This window comes from Cyanistes caeruleus, chromosome 21 (genome assembly GCF_971803275.1).
Source record: "Cyanistes caeruleus chromosome 21, bCyaCae1.hap1.1, whole genome shotgun sequence".
NCBI classification, from domain to species: Eukaryota; Metazoa; Chordata; class Aves; order Passeriformes; family Paridae; genus Cyanistes; species Cyanistes caeruleus.
Window position 1 is genome coordinate 3,528,521 of NC_141721.1, and position 27,239 is coordinate 3,555,759.

General features: G+C 42.4%; 1 protein-coding gene across 28 annotated transcripts in view; it reads left to right on the plus strand.

Annotated features, from left to right (window-relative positions):
• The window catches only part of CUX1 (cut like homeobox 1), a 264,103-nt gene that overhangs the window by 129,684 nt on the left and 107,180 nt on the right, over positions 1-27,239 (plus strand). For all 28 annotated transcript variants that reach the window (XM_086859056.1, XM_086859038.1, XM_086859035.1 and 25 more), the window contains exons 5-8: positions 1,882-2,019; positions 5,325-5,448; positions 7,398-7,474; positions 8,195-8,261. In XM_086859056.1, the coding sequence (XP_086715182.1) occupies positions 1,882-2,019; positions 5,325-5,448; positions 7,398-7,474; positions 8,195-8,261 (406 nt within the window). The remainder of the gene's footprint in view (positions 1-1,881; positions 2,020-5,324; positions 5,449-7,397; positions 7,475-8,194; positions 8,262-27,239) is intronic.

A 27,239-nucleotide genomic window follows, 5' to 3' on the forward strand; every position in this document is an offset into this window, starting at 1 on the left:
CTTAAGATCCTGGGCCCGATAGGATCCGTGGTTCCTGTAACAATTTAAGACGTGGCCAGAGCGAGACAATCCGGCCTTTCTTTGTGCTCAGCAGATGAATGTCCCGGGCTGGCTCTTTGGGGGATGCTGAGCTGCAGGAGTGTGACAAAATGCTCCATGCAGAGGAAGGTCAGAGACCTCCATGGGAGCAGGGGAATGTTGTGACAGCCCACACCGTAACAGGACCATCCATAAATACTGCAGAGCCTTCAGCTCGTGCTACTGCTGCCACTTCAGCTCTCTATTTAATTCCTTACCTGTACCCCCCTGTCTCTGCCACAATAACATTTTAAGTTTGATTTATTATAAATATTTTAATACAGATAATAATAACGAAAAGTATTTGGCCTAAAAAGCATAAATGAAAAAGCTATGTAGTCATAAACTATGTATGTGCAGAGAACAGATGACAAGCAACCTAGATTTTGTATTATGAACAGGGTAATGCCATAAGCTGTTGAAGAACCCGAGTAACAAAATGCAGCAGGCTGCTACTTAGAATGTCTCTGAGCTCAACATAACCCAGTGCTATTCTTTTATAAACTATGCAACAACGCTGGCATATTGAAAAAACACACAGGCTCATGCTTAATGTGTTAACAGAGGTACAATAGACTTATTATGTGTTTCCAGAGACTGGAACTGAGGGTGGTCTGAAAAATTAATGACTGTGGTGGTTGAAAATTAAGTGAACTCCCTAATATATACTGTTGTTGATCCACTGAGTTTGGTGTTTAGCATTCCTCAACAGGAGACTAAATCTTTGCAGCCATTTCACAAGAGATGCTGGCGCCTATAGCAGAAATATGTTCAATAATCTTTTATAAGTCCATCATACTCCAGAGTTCTCCTGTCCTGAAGAAGTCCCAGAATAAATCACACATGCACATGTCAGGTGTGTGCTGAGAACCCTCTTTACAAGAAGGGGATGAACATCAGAGGATTGATAGTGAGAGGACATTTGATTAATAGTGTAAGAAAAAGAGAGATCCGAACCCAAGGTTCATGGAATTGATTATATCCACACAACTTTTCTGATTATTATTGATCTATCAATTAGAAAAGGTACCACTCAGATCTCCACGGTCACAGAACCTGTTTGAGCTCTGCTGTGCAGGGTGATGCAGTTTGATTGCTTTTCACCCCAAAATTCTCACTTTGCAATAAAAAATGTGAAGCTTAAAACTGTCACACGCTTTTGTATCATGACTGTCTGCTCTCAGGAACGCTGTCCTGGGGATTACTGCCAGGGTGAAGAAGCTGTGTCCAAATTCCCCGGAATCACAGAATGGTTTGGGTTGGGAGAGACCTTAAAGCTTATCCCATTCCACCTCCTGCCATGGGCAGGGACACCTTCCACTGTTCCAGGTTGCTCCAAGCCCTGTCCAGCCTTGAACACTTCCAGGGATGGCGTAGCTACAACCAGGGCAAGCTGTGCTGGGACCTCACCTTCCTCACTGCCAAGAATCTTGTCCCAGTATCTGTCCCTGCCCTCTGACAATGGGAAGCCATTCCCCCTTGTCCTGTCACTTCCAAGTCCTTGTCCCAAGTCCCTCTCCAACTCTCTTGGAGCCCCTTTAGGTGCTGGAAGGGGCTCTAAGGTCTCCCCAGAGCTATTTCTTTTCCTGGCTGAACACCCTCAGCCCTGTCAGCCTGGTTCTGTATTTAAAGGGAACATAGAATGAAATATTTCTAGTTTTTTTATACAATATAAGGAATGTACAGGTCTAATAACTCAAAGAAGGGCCCTGCTGGCACCAAAATGGACAATAAAGGATGCTCTGAACTGCTTGGGTCACAGAAGTGTTCCTGTTACATTTTATCTTACTGTTTCTTTTTCAGATCCGGTTCCAGCCTTGGATTTAGGACAGCAGCTTCAGCTGAAGGTTCAACGCATGCACGATATTGAAACAGAAAACCAGAAACTTAGGGAAACTCTGGAGGAATACAATAAAGAATTCGCCGAGGTGAAAAATCAGGGTAGGTTGCAACCATATTATCAGCTTTAAATGCACACTGAAATTTGAAGACAGGGGTTGAATTCAGATTTATTTCTTAAAGGTAGAGGTGACAGTAGCATTGAAATTCAGTGGAGAAAGTGCAGTAGTCTATTAGAGCCACTTCTGTATTTGTGTGTGGAGATGGGCTGTGGGCAGACTCTTTGGATTTCCTGGAAGTTTCATTTACTGTACCACCAAGTCAGAGGATGGAGTTGTTATTCTGTATATTTGGTTGTAGCCTTCAGCTCTGAAAATTACACCTGACTGACGTTATTTGTGACATTTTATGAGAGGCAGTGCTGGTACTGACATCAAGCTGAATGTGGGTGTTGGTACTTGGAGGATGTGCAGCTTGCACAGACAAACACAAAAATTCAGTATTTTGTACCCACATATGAATCTGTACAAAATGGAACTTTTTCTGTACCGTTTTTCCTTTTCTAAATGTACTACTGGAGTACATTCAGTATATGCCCTTTATTTTTACTCTAGAGACCATCCATAGAGCAATGTAAATACAAGCTATTACTGTTAAATTATTTAAGTTTTAATGAGACTAAAGTGCATGAAAATACATGAAAATCTCAATGAGATTTAAAGCCTGTTGGCTTTAAGACTGCTTAAGTTTTCTTGTGATTCAGTTTCCTGCACCAGGAAAAAAATTTTCTCAGCCATACATTTAGTTGCCCATCCATGGGAGTTCTCATTTCCATCTTTAATTCCCAGTTCTGGATGGTGGAAAGGTAAATTGTCTTGGCATTTGGAACAATGGAGATTTTATATAATAAATATAATTTCTTATATTATGGAACTGTTGTACAGCCAAGTAACATTTGAAAGCTGCATTAGCAACTAAGTTGGTTTTGTTAAATCTCACTTTTTGCTGAGGGAACATCTATGCAGTTATGCATTTTGAAATATATTTTGTTTTAACCTAGAGGGTGTGACCCCTGGAGAGGACAGGTATCAGCATGCCAGGGTTTGGGCTGGACTGCAGGAGATGTCATGTTGGAACTGTAATGCTCTAAGCAAGACTGTATTTTTGGCTGGAAATGTACAATCATTGCAGTTCACTGTGCAGAGTTTTCCTGAGGCTGTGCATCCAGTACAACCAAGCATGACATGGGGGTTCATCCCACAAAGTGGAAAAGCTCTTGACTTGTAGAGTTTTTTGCTACAACCACTCATAACTGACATTTTTGATTTTCCCTGCTGTGCTGGAACTTCCTTTCCATTTCCCCACTGTAGCCTTTGTGTTGTTTTTCACTCCAGTGCAGTGGTTTTACTCTCAGTTTCAAACAGGGATTAATAAGCTATCCAGGGAAAAGGTTGTTGTTAGCTGAGGGTGCTTTGATCAGTTAATCTCTTTGTTTGGAGGGCTGATATGAGCTCTATGGTGCCTGTAAGAACTTCCAAAACTGGTATAAATGGCAGTGCCTGACAAGCTGTAGCTGACCTGAGCACTGAAGAAAGCACTTAGTGCTTCAAGCAAGGTAGAGGATTCAGCTGTATGCTTAAAGGTAAAAACAGATTTTATTACGAAAGTTACATTTTCGTAGTTTTGTTTTCTTTTAAAATTATACATTGAAACTTAGTCAGGGTGCAATTACGTGAATTTCTCTGAGATTATTTTGCTCTCTGCTTCTCCATATACCCAGAATGTTTTTGCAGATTTATATCTGGAAACACCTGGAGCAGAGGTGTCCCCAGAAGGGAGTGCAGCACCCTTTGCCCACAGGAGCAGCATCCTACTGTCTGTGGGAAGGAGCATCCTTTGCTTATTCAGGAAGAGATCAGGATTTGTATGACTTCCCAGATCTCAGGGAAGAATTTCCCTTCGCTTAAGAAAAAAAGAAGTGACGTGTCCTTTTCACGGCCTGTTACTCAGTAATGAGCCTCAGCTGATTTCTGCACAGCCAGCAAAATCCTGCTCCTTCAGGCAGAGGCAGCTGCTTTGCTGGCGAACATTTTTACCACTCTTCTCCCCTTTTTTGTGGTCACAGTGGCCCAAGCTGCCTTTGGTAGTGCCCAGACAGCAGATCATGTCACCAGCTACCTCCTGTCTGCTTCACAGCTCCCTGCTCAGCTTTCAGCATCGGGATTTTGAAAGGATTATGTGTGGGTTTGTGTGATATTATTGAGATTTTTTTCCCCCCCAAGCCCATAGGGTTTATTTTTCATATCAGAGTTTGTCTTCCTCTGTTTCTGCAGAATATGAAACTATTCACGTCCGAGTTTTTACTTTTTCCTCAAGCATTATTAATGGTATCTCTTAATTAGCTGATGTCTTTAAGCCCCTCTGCATCCCTGTGTGAGTACTCTGAGCTGTGCTGCTGCTGTGAGTCTTCTGGCAGTCCAAGGCTTTTTCCAAATTCCATTATTGTTACAAAGCATACTCTGGTGGATGTCCTGCTTTTCCTCTTCTGAGCCCTATAAGGATTCAGTCCTTTCCTTTGGGTGGGATCACGGGGCTTTCACGTAGGAACAGATCAGGGCACGTAAGCAGATGCTGAGCTGTAGCTCTGCAGGTTTCTGCATCTGCTCTCATCCAGTGCTGGGCATGGGGAAATGCAGGAGAGCTCCTTTATCTGAGGGAGAGGTTCTGCAAATTCCCTGGAAGGCTGCAAGTGCCTCAGAAAGTTAAAATAGTCAGTGTTGGTGTGTAAACCCTGGGGTGGGTGACGAGGCAGCGACAGCAACTGGGACATGCAGAGGTTCAGCGCCTGCTGTTGATGCAGCAGTTGGATCCCAAGTGCTGGGTTTCTCCTCAGCTGGGAAGCAGAAGAGAGCTGTAGCTGAGATATGTGTTCAATTAGTGTGAGATTACATCTGTGCATGAACCATGGTGGAACTACCTCTTAGTGCATGAGCACAGTCAGGTGAATTAAGTGTCCTGTGTGTAAATGCATACTTAAACCTACACTGGGACTTTATTAATCTTCTTTCAGCACTGAGCTAATTTTAGACTAGTCAATAAAGTGATATTATATTTTACAATTGATTTTTTTTCCCTTCTTTTTTTTAAAAAAAAATTTGTGTTAGAGGAACCTTCTTCACTCTGCTTTCCAGCAAACTCCATTGATCCTTCTCAACCTAAACACTTAAAGTTCAATTTAACATTTAGGGAGTAAAAGGTCTCCAAAGGGACTCATATCCATTGATTTTGTGTCAGAGTTGAAGAGCTAAAGTTTAAAACACACTGAGCCTACAGGGTAAAGCAAGCCTTGTGTTGTGGAACCACGTGGAGCTGTGTAAACTCATTCTTCCCCTATTGTTTTCCTGCAGAGGTTACAATAAAAGCACTTAAGGAGAAAATCCGAGAATATGAACAGACCCTGAAGAACCAAGCGGAGAACATAGCCCTTGAAAAGGAACAAAAGTTACAAAATGATTTTGCGGAGAAGGAGAGGTGAGTGTGTGTGTGTGGGGGTGTGTCTGGGTGTTGGGGAGGAGGAGAGAGGGATTTTTCTGTTTAATGTTCCCAGCCAGGACTGGTGGCTGGAGACAGCTCATCCATTGAGTGATTCCAGCAATTTGTGCGTTTGACATGGAATCATTTGATACTCAACTTTGCCCAGGAAAACAATCGGGAGAGTGTGGAAGTGAAACAAGGACAGATTGTCTCTTCTCCGTGGTGTGGGGCAGGGGGAGGTGTCGTGTTCAGGAGGGTGCAAACCTGTTTTTATTCCTCCCTGGCTGCACTGTCCTCTGTGACACCAATCTGTCTCCATTAGCCGGGGCAACTCTTCGTGTGTCACAGGCTCTGCAGCCCTGGGCTGGGGCAGATGAACCCCTGCACCCACAGCCTGGGCCAGGGAAGCACCAGCCCTGCTCCCCTGGGAACGGCTGAGACAGGGGATGTCTTCCTGAATTATCCTGGGAAGGTTTGCATCTTCCCACATGCCAAAATTAAGAAGGGTTTTCATTATTTACTATTGATTTAAACAAAAAAAACCAAAACAAAACAAAAAACCATTTTGGATGTGTTTCTGATCTTCTGCAAATGAGCAGGGAGCATTTGAATCTTTAGGTTGGTGGGCAAATAAATCAGGCAGGAGAAAACCAAGGGGCTAAAGAGGGAGTTCTTTCAGGTTGCATTCCCTGCTTTGAGAATTTATTTCTCCAATGGAGCAATAACACTGAAGCTATAATATGTTCAACATAGCGTGGAAAACCTTCAGTTCACGTGAGCTTTTTAGTTGGAGGGTTGGTTGTTTAAAATCAGGGCTGAATGGGGAGAATCTACCAGTGAATGCAAAGCTTTATTTTGTATTCATTAATACCTATGGTTACTTTTCTGCTAAGCAGTGTTTTTAACAACTGCAATTTCAATGTACTTAAAAATAAAACAAAATGGCAGGTCGTGGAATGCAAGTAAAAGTGTGTGTAAGAGAGGTTTTGAGGTCTCAGAGTATAGGGTTGAGTATGAAGGGAGCTGACGCATGATTCTCGCTATAAATAAATATTAACCTGGTCAGCAGTGTTGGAGAAGAAATTTGTGCACCCTATGGAGTGCAGGCAGGATGCTGGTAGTTTCATAAGCCATTTCACAATTCTGAGATCTGCAGAATATCCTAAAAGCAGTGTTGTAAAAAGCACGGCTCCTGGGAGATGTTGGAGCAGCTCCTTTCAAAGATGAGTTTTATAACTCCTGCAGCCTGGCCCTTAGCAAGGAGTGCAGTGGCTGTGTGGCCAGATGATGTAAAAATGAGTTTAACTGACACAAACTAGAAAATGTTGCCTGTGGACATAAGAAATGTGAGCATATTAAAGTTTTGCTCATGTTCTACAGAAAATATCACTGTGAGATTTGTTTTGAAATATGTGTGTTTTCTTAAAGAGTAGCTAATAATATTACTGCATTTGGCACCCATTACAGCTCTGATGAAACAGCTGCTGCAGCTATTCACTCCATCAGTTATGGCAACAAATTCCTTCATTATGACACTAAAATGGAAATGTATCATTCTTCTTGTACTAACTTTGTACAACAGAGGGTGCTTGGTGACAATTTTCTCAATGTGTGTGACATTTCCAAAACAAATTATGCTCAAGAAAACCTTCCACTGAAGTTGTCATTTATATAGCAGTCAACTCTTTATAACGTTCACAGCTTATGTTATGAGGTGGCTACACTGTTAAAATTTTAATAAGTGGGACCACAAAGTAGGAACAGCATCTCACAACGTGACAGCGTTTATGGGTCCCGCGGAAGCACCTCAGAGCCTGTGTGGTGTTGGCAGTTGTCTCATTCCAGTTGAGACGTTTAATTGCTCCATCCCCCAAATCTGCAAGGCACAGATGAGTTGTTTGACGTGATCACGAGCTCTGCTCTCACCTCTCCTCTCCCCTTGACAGAAAATTGCAGGAGACCCAGATGTCAACAGCCTCGAAGCTGGAGGAAGCCGAGCACAAAGTTCAAGCTTTGCAAACAGGTTTGGCGTGGCTTTTGTGACCTTTTCCAGGTGATCAGGTGGGAGGTGAGAGGACAGGGATGGTTGGGTGTGTCAGGGCTGGGTGTGAAGCAGCTCTTGGCATGCAGGGAGCTCCAGCAGAGCTCAGATGTGCTTTGTGAATCAGAGCAAACGCTCCTGTTGCAGCTGTCATTGGCAAATACAGGGATCAGGGAGCATCCCTGGAATTACAGCAGGCCATGGAACTTACCCTCCATGTGTGCTCTGCTTCCACACATGTCCAAACTGTGACAAATATCTGTACTGATCAGTGTGAACCCTGTTTCTTGCCTGTTGCTATGATTTGCCATTCATTTTCATCTCTGCATACTTCAAAATTCCAAGTCTGGACTCATTTGACTTTGTTTACTATGAGAACAGAAGAAATTTTATTCCCTGAACTACTGCAATAACTATTTCGAAGGAATAAGCAGTTTAGCCAGCTTAATAAGAAACTAATAATGTCTAGCTTGGTTAAGCAGAAGGTGGAAATTCTTGCAATGCAACAGAAATACTGTAAGAAATTGTGAAAAAAGTCAAAACCCTATGGATTTTTCTAAGCCATAATGGTTTGCCTAGGTAGAAAGATAAAGCTAAGGAGGTGTACAGCTTTATTTTTTTTTCATCAGGAGATGTAGAGCCTTATTTATGACTGAATACTGCTATTTCAGTACTGTAATGTTTCATGTTTATGCCTTTTAGCCTTGGAAAAAACCAGGACAGAACTATTTGATCTGAAAACAAAATACGATGAAGAAACTACTGCAAAGTAAGATTTCCCTGTTTTCTTTCTGTGTCTTCCTTCAGGGTATCACTGATTTTTTTTTTGTTTTGTATCTGTCTGTTGGAGAGAGATGAGATGAGGGAGGCTCAGGCATCCAAATTTTTTGGAAAACATGGTCATAATTTGGCCTCCTATGGAGAGATTATTAGTTTTTATATTTTCTTCCCCCCAACAAGACACTTCTCCTGGCACACATGCTGCTGCATTCCTGGTTTCATTCTCAGGTGCTTCATCTGTGTATCTCTTACCCTGTATATCTCTTGTATTTTATTTAGAAATAGGGCAGTTTCAGAAATAAGGTATTCATTGTGATCTTCTCATCTTGGTGAAAACAAAGCTTCATTTAGTGAAGGATTTCTGTTTGACTCTTAGGCACCCTGGTTCTTTCTTCTTTTGGGGTAGTAGTCCTTGCTCTGCCAGGTTCACCCCTAATTACAGAGAGCAGCATTTTGGGCCAATTTTTCTTGTTTTCAAGTAGAACATGAAGGTAGTCTTAAAAAGATATATTCTTGTCTTCTTAATAGCTACTGTTTCCAATTACCCTCTGGTTTTATTAACCATCAGGGCAGGGAACAACAAAAGAGACAGACTGCTGCTGGTTTCCTTTGAACCCTTCGTATTTAAGGAAAGTTAATAATGAGAAGGAATTCTCATGATCAGCAGGATTAAGCACAGAGTCATTTCAGTGTCTGGAAATGGGATGGGAACGAAGCAGCCATTTCAGATGGCTGGGACACTCAAGGGAAGGGCTGGGACTCAGTGTCACCTCCCTGTGCCCACTGCCCAGGGTTAAAAACCAGTCAAACTGGCACCAGTTTTAAATTTCTTACCCCATGGTACTGTGCCTGCTGAGGATCTGATTCCCCACTGAGGATGTGGGGAACCCAGCTGGAGCTCACAAAGTTCAGCCCATGGTAGTTTTAACAATCAGCACTTGGAGTTTAAACACCTTTTATGTCCTTCAGGATAATTTTTCAGGTGAATTTTGGTCTGGCTCTGGAAGACCACTTTCCTTTGAGCTCCATGTAGGATGAGTTCCATGCAAGGGGATCAAAAGTATTTTTGTTCCCTCATTGATCCATACCTCTCTAAGGGATGTGAACAAATGCTGGTTCAGATTGAGCCTTAAATTTCTGCAGACTGACTTTGTTTTTTCCTGCACATAACTGATATTGTTGCTGTTATTTCATCTTGCAGTCACTTCTGGGAGAACAGGCAGAGATCAGTGATTGTAGGCACTGAACCTAATCACCCCTGACCCTTTTTAATGTGTTTATTTGCAGAGTGCTTCATTTTTTGATACTGTTTCCCTAAGTGCTGTAATTTATCGTACACTGAGCAAAATCTGTTTTCTTAAAATATTTGTTTGCATTTCTAATCTCACTCTTTTGGGGAGATTCACACAGAAATATTTATTTTTTATATGATCTTGAGAATGACTTTTACCTAATTTATATAGAATTACATAAAATTAGTGGCATCTGCAGTAACAAGAAGTTTATTGTGCTCTATATTTTATTGTGTTTATTGTGTTCTGTAGCAGAATGATTATGGAGACTGGCTCTGGAATAGAGTGGTCATGGAGCTGAATCCTGAAGCAGACATTAAGCTTGTACTTTATCTCCCAGACTAATGTACTGTGAAAACAAACTTGTAGGTCCTAATAACAGCAGAAATATTTTATCATTGTTTTGGATATTTATGGCAGGAATAGTTCTTGCATAACAACAGTTGTCTGTAGCGTTTGTAGCCCAAATTTTGCAATATGGAAATCTAGAAGAACATGAAAAGGGAACTGAATGTAGACAGTGAAATTGAGTCATCTATTTTAATTATAAAAGCTGGGAGAAAGGCTGAAAAAACACCAATAAAAAGGGTGAAAGACAGTTTGATTCTTTTCTTAAAAGAAGCCCTCTTTTGATCTTAAGTCTGAAAAGCTACTTGTATTGCCAATTTTAATTTTATGTTTTAAAAACATGTGATTTTTATCTTAGGCCAGAATTGTTAGTTTTACAGACGCTTATTTGATGCAGATGAATTGGAGTGCCTTCAGGAAAAAAACAGATAATTGTCAATTTTTTAAAGCTAACAGTGCTTTTAAGATTTTCAGTCTCAGAATAAAGCTGTCTTTCAACTACTTGAAACTTTGAAAATCTTTCAAACAAGGCAAAAAACCCCCAAGAAGCCAAAGAAGTACAGAGTGAGAAGTCTTCATTATCAGCGTTAAGGAGTCTGGATTTTATCCTGGAGACCGTTTGCGGTGATCTGAAAAGTTGGAAATCATTATGTCAACTTATTTGCTTTATCTTTTCACAATGTCCCGTTCAAAGCACTCTACGTGCAAAGGGAGGGGCAGAGGCACAGCCAGGCACCTTCAGATGAGATCAGCAGCTGGAATTAAAATTTCCAGTCCAATTCTGTCATCCCCACGTAGAAAATTCCCGGCAGGTGGGTGTGTGCTGCCCCTGCCCCTTCCCTGAGCCCCAGCACAGCCCAGGGCCGGGCACTGAAGGTGTTAATGACAAAAAGAAGTTTATTATGTGCAGTCATTGCAGTCTGTCAGCTGGAATATCAGAAGCTGCCTTTGACAAGATGGCAGGAGCAAAGTTTTCCATGTGTAGGCTTGAAGTAAAATGTAATTAGCCTTTATGTGCAGAACAAGGATCCATTGATGAATACAGCTGGTCTTTGTTTTCTTCTGTCATTGAGTGTGGGAGGTAAAAGTGTTCTTCTTCATGTTTATTAATACAAGATTCCTTAGACAAATGGCAAGCACAGTTTAATATTTGTTGGAACACAGAGGGGCTTGCCAAAACAGTTGTTGTGTAAGAGGATTTCAAGGTTTTCAGATTATAATCATCTCTGGGTTAAATAAATGAATGATTACTCTGCCTTTTTCAATTAAAGAGGCACATCCTCTCTCGAGGCCTGACACTGATTTTGTTTGCTGTCCCACACATTCCTATCAGCAAACCTGGATTTAACCAACACTAATGAGTTTGATCTGGAGATTCTATCAGACCTGGAACTGAAAAGCAAACTCAGATTTGAGTCGCAGAGAAATAAAAGAATATTGGGGTTGTCTTGGTTTTTTTTCCCTAGTGCAGCAGACTTTTTCTTTCTCTGTAGAAAAAGAAACATTCTGTATACATTTCCTCAGTTTTCCAGGGACAATCTGTTCTCTCTAACAGTTCTCTTTCACTTCTGGTTTGCTGCAGAATCCAAGCAAGTGTTTGGGATTCCCAGCTGAGTTCCCAGCCGGAATGGTTGGATTCCAGTTTTAGATCAATTCCAGAGCCACCTCTTTGCTCCGACCCCTGCTCTCCCCCAAACTAAATGAATTCTAATTGGAAAAGGACCTTGGGTTGCAGCACATACAGTAGGCTTGTTACATTACTGTTAACATGTGGGTTGAGGCTCCCAGCCTTTGATGAAAGAAAATATCGAATTTCACTGAAATGCTCCATTTTCACCAGCCAGCTTTAAGTAGTCTTGTGAGGATTTCGGGTACTGCCCACTCCCCCCCCCCCCCCCGCCCCAGTTCTGCAATAAAAAACCTTCATAAACAACACAAACCAGAAAATGTTTAGGTTAAGGTTGTCAGTCAGAGCAGCTCTGCCACCACTACTTTTGTTAGCAGTGGATTTTTTATAAAATTCAGACTTTTTGTCCTTCTAAAAGTAGCACAGGAATGCAATGGAGAAGGAGCTTTTCATATTTACTGAAGCAGTCATCCACACACAGCTACTTTCAATAACTTGTAGAAAAACATTTTGCCTCCAGTATATGGGCAGAGAATTGTTGTCCTTCCATAGATCAGACTGATTATTGTGTTTTTTGGCAGCACAGCTAAGGATGACACAGGAGGACAATGGGAACAGGAGGAGATGCCTTTGGGTTTTGGCTCTTTGGGGTAAACTATGCTCTTCTTCCACATTATCAAACAGACCTGTCCTTCAGGCATCAGTGTGGGATAAAGTTCTACTTTATTATCTACTATTTATTTATGTGCTTTTCTGCATGGAAGGAGTGTAGGATTAGGCTTGGAGACAGGGGACCAGAACTTTTAGAGAATTCCTGAAGAGTTATTTCTGCCTGGAGTTACGTGGTGGAATTGAAGTATTCATGTGAAATCTTCTGTTATATCAGGGCAAATCTCAGTTAACTTGGACTTAAGGGGAATAATTCCCAATGTATAGTAAGAATTGAATTATTTACTTTAATTTTTTTTAAACAAATCTTTCTTGTTTAAGTGCTGGCTGGCTACAATATATCACTTCTCAAATGTTTGTAGTCTTCCATTTTGGTGGTGCTCAGGGTCAAACTGAATAAAAAATAAAGTTGTGCTCCCTCCAGCATCACATAATTACTGTGATAAATGGTCTCATATGCTGCTTCCCCCCATTGAGCCTGAAGTACTGTAGTTAGCGTGGTGGTGTTGGACATGACATGAAATAGCTTCTATTTGCTGTGCCTTTAAGGTCTTAAAGTTTCCTATTTCCTGTTCCTTTGATGAGTCATTAACTTCTATTGCTCAGCTTTGGAATTATTGCTGTATTTAATGTGATTTCCCTAAAAACAGGAGATGAAGAACTTCATAGGCCATGTCTCTTTTCAGAGTTTTTCCCTCAGTTTCCTAGTCCTACTGCCACCATTGAAACCCCAGGATTGGTGGCAATGAAACTCTGAAAAACCAGGGAAGATGTTACAGAGAACTATTCTTTTTTTTAAGGAAAAAAAGAAAAGTGAAGAAAAACTGAATGTTTTGAATCTTACAGAAAACTCTGTCTGCATTTAACATTTGAGGTTCAAAGTTTTAACTGTGCCTTATGCAAAACTCACTAGGCTGAAAGTCACTATTAAGACATTAATATTTTGCTTAAAAACCTGTAAGTGAAGATGAATGGAAATACTTGAGAGATCTGCTTCTTCCTTTGACCTAAAGCTTTGGTGTGAAAGAGGGCTTGAGAACCCATGTGCAAACCAGCCCTTTTTGTCACATTTTTGCTTCAGCCTGCAGTCACACCAGAAAAGCTGCAAAGTTGTATGGGAAGAGAATTCTGTGTTCCTGTAAAAAACTTGGCTCTGTGAAATCCTTGAAGCACTGGCATTAACCTTTACTTTTGGATAGGGAAACTGAGGCACAAGGCATGTGGATAAAGCCCAAAGGCAGCAGTCTAGCCTTGGCTGGAGTCTAGAAATATGCAGACATGTGAATGATAGACCACAAACTGACAAAAAGGTTATTTATTTTCATTTTTCATTTCTAAGGGTGCTTTTCTGAGCACTCCATATAAATGGAGCCGTTGGAGTCAGTAGGAGTTTGTGCTGTGGCTGGGCTCTGTTGCCTCTTTTGTTAGACTTGTAATGCTTGCAAATTAGTTAATGTAACTTTCTGACAGCACCAAAGTGCCCTAGGTCCTCTTAGGGTTTTTATTTTGTTTGTGTTTTAACCTCCAGCGAGACTGTTCAGTTCCTTTTTCTAGTATAGCCTAAAAGCTGGTGTTATTTAACAACCCAAAGTAGAAAAACATAGCCTTAGGGTATTCCAGCATATTCTAGTCATCACCCTGTTATCCGTAACCTTGGGTTGACATGAGATCCTCAGATGGAAATCTTTAAATAAATGCAAAGCACTTTGGCTGCTGTGCCAGCCAGGCTGGGGGTCATGCTGGCCATGGGTGCAACCAGGGAGTGAAGCTGCATGGGGAGGACATGTGTCCCTGTGTCCCTGTGTCCCTGTCCTGTCTGTCCCCACTTGCTCTTGTGGAGCCAGACCTCTCCAGGCTGGGTCCAGGAACGCAGGGACCACGAGTGGGTTCTGCAATCCCATCCTCCAGCAGGGATTGGCTTTCCCTGTGAGGCCAGCCAAAGGACATTGCCGTTTTTGGAGCCATCTCAGCACAGCAGGTCCTTTTACCTGTAGCAGCTGAACTTTGAAGGTGCCTGGGAGGGCTGTGTGAGGAAGAAGAGGAGAGAATCAGAGGGAAGGAAACTCCTCTGGCAGAGGCACAGCTGCCCCCAGCAGGGACAGTGGTCCCTGGGCTTGCATCTGCCAGTCAGCTGAGCCTGGATTCCACACAGCTCTTTCATGTGTGGCTGCAAATTACAACAGCCTCTTTTTTAAATTTTATTTTTATTTTTCAATGCAAAGTAGCAAATCAACAGAGTTATTTTGGTGCAGAACCGCTTCCTGGCGAGGCCTTGTCTGTGACAGCAGGAGGGCACGTGGCTGTGCCGTGCTCCAGCTCCTGCAGGGCTGGGATGGCGGGGGAGGCGAGCAGGAGAAAGCCTGGGATCATCAGAAACAAATGGTTCAGCTGTTTCCAATAGGGCCCTGCCCTGTAGGGTTCCCCATTTCCAGCCCCAAAGCTCTGCAGGAGGAGCTGAGTTAAACTGACAGGTGCTGCACTGCTTGTCTCTACCTGGCCACGTGTTTAATGGGTGATTTCCTGTGCTGGTGTGTACTGGAAACTCTCCTTGTGCTCCAGGGATGGATTCCAGCTGCTTTTCCCACTCCCACGCAGGCAGAGAAATGAGTCAGGAAAGTGCACTGTGCTCTCTCATTTATTGAAAGAGATGAGAATGTCCTGAACGAGAATGGAAGTTCAGGAAACTTAGTGAGATCCCAGGCACTAAAACTCTATCCTGGAAAACAGCCTCTTTCTTCTGCCTTGATCTTCTTTCCCTTTGGAAATGCAGGTGTTTGCTGTGAGAGCTGGCAGCCCCACTCCCCCAGGTCCCACACTGTTTCATACAGACAACTTCCACATTCCCCCAGTGCCTTCATTTGGGTTTTTTGTTTGGCTTTTCCAAGAACAGGAAGGTGTGAGCCATCACTGCTCATCTGGCACAACTTGCCTTATGGAAGTATCCCTATGCTGTTTCCTCATTAGCAAGGTTTTTCAGCATCTCCTTAAACCTACACCTAAATGAAGGTAGGTCTGAATGCGTCCCTGTCTTAAAAAGTTGCTGTGATGCCCAAGCTATCAGCCACCTGGCTGCAGAAGCAGGGATGTTATCCTTTCCACAGATGCTTTAAAAATAAAAAGTATTCTGATTTGTGTCATCAGTTCCTACTGCTGATGTTGGAAACCCAGGGTGAAAGCTACAGAATGAAGTCCTGTGCCTGCATTGCTGTACAGGTCATCCCCGCTTTAAAACTCCCAATTATTTCTCCTGCCCACTCCCATATAATTCTTTGAATTCTCTTTGATCTCTTTTCCTCATGTCTGTGGCAGAAGCAGGGCTGGGAGTGAGTGTCTGCACTGGCACGGGCAGGAGTCACCCCAGCACTTTCCCTGTGCTCTGGTTGCAGGAGAAAAGGGGTTTTGCTCTGCAGACTTGGAGCAGTTTTGGCAGCAATAAGGCCATAAAACAGTGGCATTTCCACTAAATCCAAGCCTTTCCTGAGGAGCAGTTGGAGCGTGGGGCAGGTCAGCGTGAGGATGTGGATGTCACAGGAGCGTGTCCTGCCTGGTTCAGCCCCCTCTGATCCTCCTGGAGGCATCACTTAATGGGACCTAAGAAATATTGTCTCATTTACATATCCTCTGAACTAATTAAAAGACAATAAGGCCATGTGGGATTGCAGTTTTGTGTCACAGAAAATATCTGATGTGGGGAAATAGAATTGCTTTATCTTGATGAGATTTTTTTAAAAGATAATATTTCAACAAAGAAGTTTAAAAAAATACTGTCTTTGATGAGGAAACTGAGAATCCAGGATAGAACACTGATTGAGGGATTTGGAAGAGCTGGGTGTTGGCCAGCTCATGGAGCAGAAGGGATAAGGCAGGATGGTGCAGACACTAAACCCAAGAAAAACAATAGACAACATGCAGGCCTGTTAATAACTTCATTAGCATTCATGTAAAGCATTAAATAAACAAATGCATAATACACAAATCCTGTGAGCCTGAGATTATTAACCCTTAACACTTCTCTGGTGTTTCTGCAGGAGCAGAACAGAGCAGAGGCTGTGATTCTGTGCTTTGCCTCCCAGAGTTTTAACACATTGAGAAACTGAGTCACAGGGAGATTGCTCAGGAGCTGGAATACTGGAAAGCAACCAGTACTGCAGCAAGGATCACAACTGAGAAATCAAGGCAGTACACAGAGGAAAGGACTTCTGCTTCCCCTGCATGAAACCCAGAATAAACCCCAGCTGATAAAGTCTTGCTTGCAAGCTCTAAGTGCCTGTTTGTAAGAAATTTTGAGCAAAAATTAAATTTGACTGAAGCACTGCCTTGGGGCTGCTAACCTTTTGTAGCAGATTTTCAGTGCCTTTTAATAGCTGATCTTTGGTTACTTGTGATCACCAGCTCTCCAACCTGTCTTTATTCCTTTGATGGAACCAATGAACTTTCAGCTCAATGGTGGGGGTTTATTCCCTCCCCCATGCAGGTTTTTATTAGTGAGGGGCTTTAGGCTACACTGGTGTTTATTTGTTTTGTGCTGGGCATAAATCTCCTGGGTTCCCTGGGGACTGCACCCTCTGGATGAATTCCTGCCCCTCCTCAAGGGGCTGAGCCCCTCAAAACCCAGATTGCTGGGCTGAAGTCACTTGGGTTTTCAGCTATACTAACAACCAGATATATTCATATATACAACTACAGATGAAGTGCCATGGCAACTTTTGTCCAATGGGTTCTGTTTTCTTCCTTTCCCTTCCTTTGAGTTGAAGTTCAGCTCTGGGAAAAGGGAATTTTTCTATTACAGTTTGTGCTAAGCAGAATTGCAGGGGAGGATTGTGAGCAGGTAACTTTTTTTTGCATGGTTTCCTCAAGAAATTGTATTTACTGATGTTTCATTTCCTATGTATTTCCTCATTTATGGGATGGGGATTATTAACCTGCCTGAATACAGTGGTTACATCAGACAGATAACCTGAAGGGCACATATGGCTTTCATAAAAATATACCACCCATTTCCATCATTGTGAACTGTGTCATCCACCAGTTGGGCTGCCATAAATCGCTGTGAAATGCACACAGCCTTAACCAGTAGTGAGGAGCACATAACTTAACCATGGAGTAACTAACCATCTTAATAAATCTAAGTTCACTCTTTGCTGGAGACACTTCAGGGAAAGTGGGAACAATTTCTACAGCCTCTTATCCCACGTGGTCGTGGTAATGTAAAGGGTAAGCAGAGTTCTTGTTCTGCAGAGAGATCCCTATACCCTGCTCTCTGTTTCACCCTCTGTGTTTGGGAATCTGTGTCTCGTGTAAAACAAATAAAAAGCCCTGCCAAGCAGCCAGCTCTGCAGCCAGAGTGCCCAGCACCCGTGTGAAGGGCCGTCATTAAAAGATTTCATGAAACAGCCTTAAAAATGAAAAGTTTCCTTTCCGAGAGAGAGAGAGAGATAATTGAACTCATTGATTTGTTTCACGGTTTGTTTGCCCTTTCATTCCCTTCCTGAGGTGCTGTTTGTTGAGGAATGTCTCCAATTGCCAGAAAGACAGTGGGGTGTCTAATATTTCCCCGCCAGCTCTCCTTTCAGCCAGAGCAGAGTACTGTGGCAAGCCTACGATATGAATTTTTAATGCAGAACTTTATAACATAGCCCTTGCAGCACGGCTGCACTACTCTCTTGAGCTTTCAGATTTAATGCTCTGATGAACAGAGCACAGACTTGGGGCATTCGACAGCAGTTGGAATTAACCCCTGCCTTGCCCGGGGTGTAGCACTTCATTTCCCTGTAGATTAACACACATGGGATGAATATCCCAGATGCGCCATCCAGCCAGGATTTTGACTCCCAAAATTATCAAGGCTATGCTTTACCTCTTTTAATAATGGGAATTTTTGAGGCTGTTCCCTTTTCCTGGGCACCACAACGCTGCAGTCATTCTGTAGTGGATAAAAGGACACTGTCTTGCCCACTGTCTGTGCTCTGATAACGACCCAGGCTCGATGGCCAGAGAGGGAAAAAAGATTAAATCAGCTCTGTAATGCATCATGGAGATGAATTTGCCATAGGTTCCTGCTCTTCCAGATTGGATCATTTAGCTGTTCATGTGGTGAATCGTGATGGTCTGTCTGAGGGGATTTTGCTCTGTCTGGAATGTGATCTTAACTAGATGGGGTTGTTCCTATTAGTCCATCTCCTTATTTACCTAGTGAGAAGTGTAGGGCCCAGCAGTGGAGAAAAGTAGCCCAAATACTCTTCAGGGCATTGGCACATGTTTGTTAGTGTTGAATTTCATCTGCTGTAAAGCTGCCTCTTCACCTGATTTGGTTTAATGTCTGGACTTTTTACTCTTCTTTAGTTTTGGCAATAATAATTCTGCTTTTCCGCAGTTAGTGCTGCAGTGCTGATCATCATCTTTTCCGTATCAGTCCTTCTTAAACAACATCACTCCTAATGCATTATCTGGAGGAATATTGCTCTCAAACTCCTCCCCTGTCTCTCTGGATAACCTTTGGGGTTTTCCTTGTTGGTTCTTTTTGGCAGCAGTGTTACAGCCAGGACTGGCCTCACTGGGGACCTCAGCAGGATTTTGTCAAGAGAAAATTTGTATTTTGGGGCACAGGACAGGCAGAGGTGTTAATGGCATTTGGAGAAAGACTTAGTGAGGAGCTTGTGCTCAAGTGCTGTTAAACCATTTGCCATAAACCTTTGTGAATGAGAAACACAAGTTGTTCTTAACTGATACCAAAATAAGTACATCTACACTGTCTAATCTTAAATCAGCATCTCAGCCTTGGTGAGACGTTTACACATTTGTTTCAGAGGAGCTCTTTTAAACAGCTTGTCTTATTATTATAGACCCAAGATTGGCTTGGCTTCCTCCACTGTTATTACTGACTCACAAGATTAGGGTTTTCAAGACTTGTTGCTAAATGCAGAGAGATCCTGTCGGTTCATTCAGTAGTTCTAGGTATCTATTAACTTCATTTCTATAAAAAAAAACACTGTATTTTGATAGGAATTCAGTTTGAGACTGGCTTATGAAAAGGACACTCCTGTTTTTATTGCTGTAGTTGTAATTAGCTCTACATCTTATTTTTGTTGTGTCAAGCACACTACCTAAACCAAGGGAGATGACTCAGTTGTGCCATATGTGAAAAGGGCACACAGGGTAAGGCCAGACTTCATTAATGTGGGTAGTCTTTCAGCCCTTGGATAGGAAAGGGGAAGTGCTGTTGTGGTGCTTGCATTGTAGCTGTAAAAATAAAGGTACATAAATAGAAGCACAGAAAATGCATTTGCTGATCATTCATTTGGACATCCATTAAGTCATTCTGTGGTGAAGGGAAATATTCTTCTTTCCTGGAGACCACACCAAAGGAAAAAAGATGCATATGGTATCTGCCATAATATTAATGCTGTGTTACCACTGATTGTCCCATCTCAGGGCACTGGGATGGGCAGTTTTAATCATTCTACCCTTTTTTATTGTTTTACCTGTGTGGTGCTTTATTGTGGGAGCCCTCTGCTTTTACTGAGCCAAAGTGGAAATATTTATTTAATGAGTCGTAGCAGATTTTTATACACAGAGGGGTAGAGTTGAGGAACATGACTCATAGGAAGTAAAAAGATCGACAAATTCATTTTAACCATTTCTGTTCCTCACCACAGCCCTTCCCATTTAAGGGAAGGGAGATTGCAGAGGAGAAGAGGCGGAGTGTCCTACCATGGATTCCAGAGACACCTCTGCCTGATGCTCTCTGTTTTGACCCAGATCCAAGTGATAAGCAAACAGAGTCCTCTGGAATGTCTCCACTTGGATTTTTGGATGGTCAGCATGGTCAGAATGATCTTTTCTTGTTACTGACCCAAGAGAAAATGTTGATATTTATTTTTTTAATTTTTTTTTTTTTAATTTCTGTATAGTCAAAATAAAGTAGCTTCTGTAGTAGGTTATGATTTTTAATTACAGATTTTGATGCTGAGATCTGCAAGGTCTAAATCAGGAGGCTGATCTGGACTTGCTTAAACTTAGGGCTCAAAGCCAGCATTGATACACGTTCTACTTTCTAAAATGCAAGTGAATGCCTGGAATGGCTCATATTTCTAGGGGAGAAGTCTGAAATAATTAAATTGCAGCACAGTACACGATGTGGGTGTTTTTGAAGAAGGTACTTCTTGGTAATATGCAGCAGCAATTTTAATAACTTCCCTGTCCTGGGCTGGTTTAGATCCGTGGAGCCAGTTGGGAAATGTGCATTAGCATTGGAAGTTGCCATCTGAGTGACAACAAACAACTCCTGCTGCTGGAATGCTAACAATGACAAGTCATTTGGTACAGCCATTTGCCAGTTTAATGGCTTAAGCAGCTTAGTTTTAATTAAACAGCAGCTTCTGTGTATGATATCAGGGAAAATAATGTTCTGCTTACAAGTGGAGTTGTTTAGTGTTGTCCCTAACTTGCTGGAGACACCAACAGCCTCTTTGTTCCACATTCAGCCAGTGCATTGTCTGCCAGTTCATATCAGAGTTTGTCTGCAGCAGAGCAAACAAACCAAACAAACCCTTTTGGGGTATGGATGAGCCCTAATCCATTGCTTGAGTGCAAATTCAGCCTTGCCTTAGTGGCAGGAGCTGTTCCTTGGGAGGGAAGAGCTCCAGACATGATTCCAGGTATGGTTCCCACAGAGTGTGTAGGTCTCCTTCACCTCTCTGCCAAACTCTAGGAGAGATCTAGGGACTGACTCACAGAGGGGTAAAATTCCTGGCAGAAGGTGCACCTGGCATGAACAAAAAGGGACTGAAGTATTCAAGGCTGGGTTGGATGGGGCCCTGAGCACATGGAAGGTGTCCTTGCTCATGTTGGAATGAGATGATACCTAAGGTCCCTTCCAACCCAAGCCATTCTGTGATTCTGTGCTAATCTGCTGTAGAAGTGAGGGGTTTGGTGGTCCATCTGAATTTGATATCACAGAGAGTAAATGACAGGAGAAGTCCCCATGTCCATCATTCCCTAGAGGCTGGAAGCTAGGACCCCAGTTTTGTAGGACAGTCATGCTGGAAGTGACAACCTTGTCACCCTCAGGAGTCATTTTGCAAGTGGCAGAATACAAATTTGGTGGGGACTAACAGAACAAGGGGGCATTGCCACTTGCAGACACAGTTCCTGTTCTGAAATCATGCTGCTTTTCATCTAATACCTTTCCAAAAAGCCTTTTTTACCTGATCCCTCTGTGTGCCAGGAGCTGGGAGCTCCAATGAAGTCGAGATGCTTTGAAGGAATTTACCCACCTTCTTTATTTCTCCTTTTCATTTTCTATCCCTTCCTCTTCAGTCCTCACATACCTTTGAATTAGTGTGGGAAACTTATGCAAAATCTGATGTTACACCCATGTTAACAATAATAAGGAGGCAACCAGAGGGTTTTTGAGGTTAAGAAGGTAATAAAGCACAAGGTTTAGCTCAGTTGTGCTTATTGGGGCAAGTATTGCACATCTTGAATTAGAACCTCTTGAGACTCAGTACAGCCTAACACTGTCTGATTTATTTAATCACATTTACATGAAATCAGATATATTCATCAACAGAGAACATCGTGAGCAAATCGAATGAAAGCATTACTCAACACAATTTCTGGTAGGAGAATATAGCCTGGAAGTTTTAGGTAGTAAATAATCAGCAGTTTTGCTGCTTATTCCAGTTTGTAGTCACTTAAATTCATCAGCAGTCTTTCCCTGGCTTTTCATATGGCTGAAGTCTGGAAGTGTGTTGTGACTTCTTGTGCAAACAGAAAAAAATCACCCATCATGTATCATTCTCCTAAGAACAGTAAAGATACAACATTGCTGTTGGAATCACGCCGGTATCTGGTGCTCCAAACTGGGCATTATTGGGTTTTCATCATCTTGGTAAATCAAGGACATGTTCTTGTCAGCAGTCACAAAAGGAAGATAGCACAGAGCCCTTCTCAATGTCATGTGCTCAGAGCTGATGCTATAAAAAAAAATAAAAAAAAAATAATAAAGCAGTTTATCCTTCCTTTCCCAGAGCTATCTACTTTTAAGGGCTTTGTTTTGCATGCTGCTGCAAATACATTTGCTGCCTGCATTAGTCATTTACAGTACTTAGATCCTGTAACTATTAAATTGTTAACATTTGGAGCCAGCTATAATTATCTTTTATTATTATTATTATTAATGGGCATAGTGCTTTCTTTCCTCTCTAGCTTTCCTGAATATTTGAGGGGTCTTTAATGTATCTTACACTGAAGCAGCATCTTTGATCCCTGTTTAGACATCTTGTTTTATCTCTCTAAAATGCTCACCAAGATTTTTTTGTCTTCATGAAGTTTTTGCTTCCTTTGGATGTACAAAATGTATATCCCAGGGGAAAATCCATGGCAGAGCTTTGGTCCTGCAGGATCACCTTCCAGGAGTGCTTTAAACAAGAGCTGCTGTGGCTGTACACCCACGTGAAGCAGCTCTATAAACCTCATGCAAATCCTAATTTCAATAATTCCTCATTGGGTTTGCACCCTAAAACAATAGAAGAAAGGGTGTTTACCAAGTTTAATCACTGGCTATTCTATTTAATGTTCTTTTTATTCATGTTCCACTTCAGAACAGGGAGTTTTCCTTCCTTAATGCTTGACTTCAGCATTAATGGGACTCTTTTTCCCAGTGTTTATTGTTGGGTGGGGAAGCTGGAGGGAAGATGATCCTATTGAGGGTGATGTTCACATCTGGGGGAATATCCATGGACAGACTTTCCTTTGAGATTCTAATGGTTCCACAGCCCTGTGGATCTCAGGGTTGGATCTCAGCTGTGCCATGGCCAGGCAGGCTGCAGTGGTACCAAGTGAGCTCTGTGCTGATGGTCCTGATCAGTGATTTTCTGTGTGTTCTGCAAATTCCTGCAATTCCACTGGTTATTGCTGAGAAATCACAGCAATAACTGTGAAAGGCAACCAGTCATAAACTGCAAATGTGCTGTGCTAACGTTCCATCCTTTGATGGAAAACTCCAGGTAGTCTGGAAGTTAGAAATGACTGCTGGAGATCCCCTGGTCTGTAAGTTCTGGCTGGGACTTGATCCTTTTAAACCTGAGGATTTCTGTCCCTAGGACAGCACTGACTCCTTGTCTTTCCCCTATTTGTTGCTTTCGTACTGTCATGGTTGTTGTAGTTTTAAATATACAATATTGTGGTGTCTGACCAGCTTAACTCATCAGAAAAGCATTTCAGCAGAGGGCTGGTAGATGATAATGGGTGTACTTTTGCCCTCCTCTCTAAAAGACAGTGGCCACTAAATATAGCAGCACGAGCTCTTTTTGATTATGTAACATCTCTATCTGTCTGTACCCTGATTAAATAATCTATTTTCTTGGCAAAGGAGTGCGAGTTCATTTTCTGTTATTGATCAACACCATATTTTAGCTTTGATACAGATGACTTATTTGTCTTGCTGCCTGTTGGATTGATTTCTGTCACCTCCCTGCCATCCAGGGAGCTGGCAGTGGTGGGACCTGCCAGGCATGTGCCTGTCCTCACCCAGGGCAGTGCTTAACAATCCTGTGCAGTGTATGGTGGATAAACTTAACAGTTTTTGTTAAGGCATACTGTCTGCTGTCTGTATGAACTAAACTTTTATTATTTATAATTTATATTCACATTGTCTCAAATTAATTCCTGATCCCTTGTACCTTCTACCTCCATAGCAGTGGGACTGAATAAGTTTAGCTATATTCAATACCCTAAAATAACCTACATGGTCAGGGCCTGTGGGAGACTTAATTATTGACCATTTCTTGGAACAAATTTAATATAAAACATCCCTGGATTAAATTTGTGAGCCTTACAATGTATTTATGCATCCTGCCCATACAGACCTCTCCTCCCACACGTTTTATTTCTGTCATAACATCAAATAAACTCCTGCTGAAAGTTTCATCCCATGGCTTGGGAAGATGCTGCAGCTGCAGCCACTGGGAAGGGTGATGAGGAAGGAGACAGAGGCAGAGAGCCCCATCCTCGCTGTTTGTAGAACACTGGAGAGGCAAAGTGAGGTTCCCTGGAATAATCACTTACTACACAGTGCCATGAAAGGAGCTGAGCCCAGTGAAAACAGCAGAAGAGTAAACCAGCTCTTTTTGGGAAGTTCCCGTGTTACACACGCAGTGCAGGAGCTGCTGGCACAAACTGTGTGCTTTGGGAAGAGAAGTGGGAATTGCCCTGCTCTGTGGCTGTGCCTGGTTACAGCCTCATGCTCCACAGAGCTGAAGCCATGGGCTCAGACCTGGGGAACTGCAGAGCTGGGCAGAGGCTGCCACAGCTGAGGATGGTGCTGGAGCAGAGGAGATGCAGGTGGGACACCTGGCAGGGTTACAGGGTTACCTTTACACCTCCCCACGTCTGGGAACAGCAGGGACGGTGTTTGGCACTGAGAGTCTAAGCAGGGTGAAATTCTCATTTAAGCAAATGCTGGGTTTGTGGATCTGAGACCTCTTGGTTACAGAATTAGCCCTGCAGCAAAAACCAGGCAAATCCAAAAGGCTGGTTGGCATATCCTTACTTCCCTTCTCTCCTACAGCTATTTGTTCATGTAGGAAGGATGTTTTTCAGCCACTCGAGGATTCTGCTGTAGTAGAAACGTTGAGGAATTGTCATTAGCAACACAAAACTAATATTTCTAGTTCAAACTCCCCTTCTGTAGAAATACTAAACCTGTTCTATTAACTGTCAAAACAGAATAATCAAATAGTTCCTTACCATGGAGTATAGCATCAGTCAAGCCTGAAGCTGTTTTATTTCAGCAGCATTTTAAAGTCTCAACAACTGTTGAAAGGGAAATAAAGAATTTGAAAAGTATTCCTGCAAATAACATTTTAAAAGGTTAAATCAGAAAATCCTGCTCTGTTGTCCTCCAAGGGCTTGCAGTAGTACCTGGTGTTGTTGGGGTTTGCCGTGGAGGACTACTTAAAGTAATTTTGCTGTCTAGTTTGGATTCTGTGTAGACAGGCAATCTGTCAGTCATATTAGTGAGCATCCCTCATAATCCAATACAGCTGGATGCTAAAGTTGGAAGAAATTGAGCAGAGTTATATATTCAGCAGAGATGTAAAAACAAAACCTGTTGGATACTCGGCTGGCACAGGAGGCTCAGGGGAAGCTCCTGCACAGCAAAGGGTCAGTACCAAATTGTCATCCAGCTCCTGGGGGCTCTGGGGGCTCTGAGCCTGATTTTTGGGTGTCCCACACCGTGAAGGGAGAGAGAGGGAGGCAGCTCCTTCCTCTGAAGCCCAGGAGGTTGCTCTGTGTCTCAGGGGCCTGCCCACATGAAGAGATAATGACCTGTGCAGGTTTGGACAGCACCTGCCTGTTCTCCTTGCCCTGGTTTGTTTTCCCTGCTCTGTGCTCTGACATTCCCTCCTTTGTTTCTTTCTGCCTGGTTTTTATTTTCGCTGCTTTGTCACAAGAGGGTCAGCAAGATTGATGTTGATAGTTCTAAAGTGAAGCTGCAAAGTGCTGACATGATTGCCATTTGACAGGAGTGGTGTCTCCACTCAGAGCAAAGCTGGAACAAATTGGGAAGAGAGAAAACCATATTGGTAATTGAATACATTATTATAAAGACAGCAATCATCCTGGTTCTTAATCTTCAGCATAGCTCCTGGGAAAAGTAAAACCTACTCAAAATATAGAATAAACACATCTCTATCATACTTTCTGCAATTTTCATTCCCTTTATTGGATAGAAGGAGATCAGTTGCCTTTATCAAAGACCACATAATGCTATTTTCAATAGCCAGAAGGAAATAACTTGCTTGAGAAGCTAACAGCGAATGGGCACATCACCTGTGTTCATTTCTAAGCCAAGAGCATCTAAAGCATTCTCCAAATACATCTCCCACTTGAATGCTGTTACTGCTGTCAGTGTTCAGCTTTTCTTTTGCTCAACATGCATGTCCTTTACACTGAGAAAGGCAAAAGGTTGCATTTTAATGCAGATTCCATCCCTAAATAATGCCTTTTTGTTGCCCATAAACCACTGTCCAGATGCTACAGGTGATTTGACAGTGAAAGCAGGATATTGTTGTATTTGTGTGCCTGTTGGTTAATGTGCTTGGAGGGATACACCAGCAGCTGGGTAAGAAATAGTAAATTGGAGATTATTGGCCTGGTGGACACATTCATTGTGTTACCTGGCAATAAATCCTTCGAAAGGCCGCGCAGGATGTTGTCTTACACTCCACATCACCAGTTGCCAGGTCAGGCTGGGTAAAGGCACAGATAATTCAGAGCATTTGGGCTGTGATTGGAACAGGTCTGGCTTTCCCTTCTTTAGGGTGGGGGATTTTCCCTGCTCCCTGTTGGGGTCCCTGGGGGATTGCAGGAGCTGGGCTCTGTCACTGCTCTGCTGGGATCCAGTCATTCCACTTTGATCTGTGCCTGTGCAGTGACACCTGTACACAGAATTCTGGCTGTGCTCTCTCATTTTCAAACTGACTTAAAGCTGTTGTACTGAGTATAAACTGGGGGGAGTTAGAGAAAAGCTTTTATAGGTTCTTCCAGCGATGGACAAAGACGCAGAATAAATAAGGGGAATAAGGGCAGAAATCAATCGATACCTAATTTTTCCAAATTACAGAGCTCCTCAGCTCTGTCTGTGGTTAAGGAGGAGATGCTAAATGTCTCTGGAAAGAAGCTCCTAAAGATTAATCTGGAATATGAATGTTGATTGAATAAAAATTCTGAACAGTCTCCAATTTTTTGAGGTTTTTCTGCCCTAAAGAAAACAAACATACAGAAATCTGTGATTTTGGCAGTGGTGTAGTATGAGGGAAGATTGTTCATTTTGGGGTTGTAGCTGCTCAAAACCTAAAGGGATTTTTCAAATGTAACAGGAGCCTAATAAAAACAAAAATCAAAAAGCCAGCAATCTCTTCCATATCATTGACAAGATATATGTGCTCATTTTACACATTGTAACTGCAGTGATATTATTAAGTAAATTAAAGTATTTGTGTGTATTTTTAGAGGATCTTTAATC